General features: G+C 66.0%; 1 protein-coding gene across 1 annotated transcript; it reads right to left on the bottom strand.

Annotated features, from left to right (window-relative positions):
- Positions 1 to 896: 896 nt before the first annotated feature.
- Positions 897 to 1,522, bottom strand: MNEG_16383 (signal peptide peptidase; the record flags this gene model as incomplete). Its single annotated transcript, XM_014035147.1, has 2 exons — positions 897 to 1,079; positions 1,457 to 1,522. The coding sequence occupies 2 exons, from the start codon at positions 1,520 to 1,522 to the stop codon at positions 897 to 899; spliced, it is 249 nt and encodes an 82-aa protein (XP_013890601.1).
- Between the last annotated feature and the right edge of the window lie 813 nt (positions 1,523 to 2,335).

Genomic DNA, 2,335 nt, shown 5'->3' with positions numbered 1-2,335 from the left:
CGCAGCAGCGCGGCGGCAGCCGCGAGGTCGCCGTCGGATTGCAGCGCCGCCGCCGTAGCAGCCGCCGCGCCCGCTGCTGCGGCGTCGGCGGCGGCGCCGCCGTCCCAGCCGAGGACGCCGCCCCACAGCAGCCGCGCCAAGGCGTCCGCCCAGCCCCCCAGCGCGCCGGCGCCGCCGTTGGGGAGAGCGGCGCCATCGCCGCCGCCGCCGAAGCCGCTGCCGCCGCCTGCTATCGCCTCGCCCCAGCCCAATCCATCGGGGCCGCGCCAGAACAGCTGAAGCATAGACCCGGCGTCAGCCAGTGTGGAATGCCAATAACCCCCTTGAGCCCCATCTTGGCTGCCGGGGCCATCGTTGGAGGTGCCAATACCAACGGGGCTCGCCCCACCGACGCTGATGTCACCAGCCGCGCTGATGTCAGCATGCAGGTGGGTCGCGGGTGGCGGCGCTGGCATGGGGTCGCTGTCCGGCGCTGGCAGCATCCCTGCAGCGACAAGGCGGCAATCATATTTGTGTGGGGGGGGGGGAGGGGGGCAGCGCTGAGTGTGGGCATGGGAGGCTAGAAAGCTGAGGTCTACCCGGCTGCTCGGCTCGGGAGTTGCAGGGCGGGGGCGCGGCGCGGCCCAGTGGGAGGGTGGTCCTGTTCTTGCGGCTGATAATAATCAGACGCGGAGGGTAATCGATTGCTTGGGTTCCGCCCCAAGCACCTCGAAACCTTCCACCCTTCGCCCCCGCCCTTCCCAGATAAGATACACCCCTGCCATCCAATCCTCAGGGCGTTGACAGCACATGCCCCCTCCCTCACAACCCTCACTCGCAGCCCAAAACATGAGCCTTGGCAGGCATTGGATAGACACGTTTGGACAGACTAAACGACACGGGATAGGTACAAATGATCAAAGAATAGCAGCGCTGTCGCACCACTCACCCGAGCTCCTCAGCAGCGCCAGCGCCGGGGGGATCTTGCGGGGCGGCCACTCCAGCAGCTGGCTGGCCGCCGGCTCCGGGGGCAGCCCCGCGGCCGCCCTGGCCACCTCTATGGCGCGACCCACGCCGCCGATCTCGTCCACCAGGCCGATCTGGGGTTCGAGCGTCCGAGGTTTGGCGGTTGAGGGTCGAGGGTTGAGGGTTTACGGTTTGATGGGTGCGGATTTGATGGTCAGGGTTATCTTGGTCATGTTTTGCGGTCGTGCCGGCCTCTCTAGCGTGTGCTGTCATGGCTGCCTTGTTGGCTGGGGGCGGGCCCGGCGGCTGCGGCGCCGCGCAGCCCTCCTAAGCCCGGCGCCGGCTCGGGATACCGCCCCGCACCTTGGTTCATTCTTGCCCCCCCCCCCCGGGCCCTTGATACCCCCTCCCAAAACAACATCCTGCACACATGCATCTGAACGCGACGCGAGGCGCAGCGCAATTGAGAAAAATCCCAGAAAGGCCGCGGCCCTGGGGTGCCGCGACGCACCTCTAGCGCCTGCCGCCCCGAGTACACGCGCCCCTTCGCCAGCGCCCGCACGTCTTCCACCGGCATGCCCCTGCCCACAGCCACGCGCTGCAGGAAGTCCTGCGGGCGGTGACGTCATCGGGCGGGAGGAGGTGAGCGGGAGCGTGCCGGCAGCGGGACTGGCGGCGAAGGGCAGGAGCGAGATTGGTGTAGCTGGCAGCTTTGGAGGGGTGGGGCGTGAGAGCAGCGTGGAAAAGCGGGCTGGGGGCTGAGGCGTCACTGTATATGAGGGCGGCGGTGTTCAGGCCAGTGCCGGCGCGCCCGCCGGGCGTGGTGCCAGGTGGGCTGGGCCTCAGGTTGGTGGCGGGCAGGCCGGCGCTTGCCTCCGCAGCGCAATGCGGTGCACGGCTCTATTGTCAAGAGCTAGATCAAGCAAGCCCACGAAACGCAGAACGTGCGTTCGTGCTGCAGGTGCCGCCTGCTACACACACACACAAAAACACACACACACACACACACACACACACACACACACGCACGCACACATACTCACACACTCCACACACAAAATCTCCGGAAACCATTATTGCCTTTTCTCATACACACACGCACATACACACAATTTCACCGCACAGATCCCACGCACATGCACATACACACGCTTCACGCACACACACACACACACACACGCACGCACACACGCACACACGCACGCACACACGCACGCACGCACGCAGACACACACACACACACACACGCACACACGCACGCACGCACGCACGCACGCAGACACACACACACGTACACACACCCCGAATCTCGCAAGCAATAGCCCCTTTCCCTCAGACATATGCAAGCGCACACAAACACACAACAAAGATCCCTCGCCCCCCCCCCCCC

This window comes from Monoraphidium neglectum (assembly GCF_000611645.1).
Source record: "Monoraphidium neglectum strain SAG 48.87 unplaced genomic scaffold scaffold06309, whole genome shotgun sequence".
Lineage (NCBI taxonomy): Eukaryota > Viridiplantae > Chlorophyta > Chlorophyceae > Sphaeropleales > Selenastraceae > Monoraphidium > Monoraphidium neglectum.
Note: the sequence above shows the minus strand (reverse complement) of the source record. Positions and strands in the feature narration are given on the sequence as shown.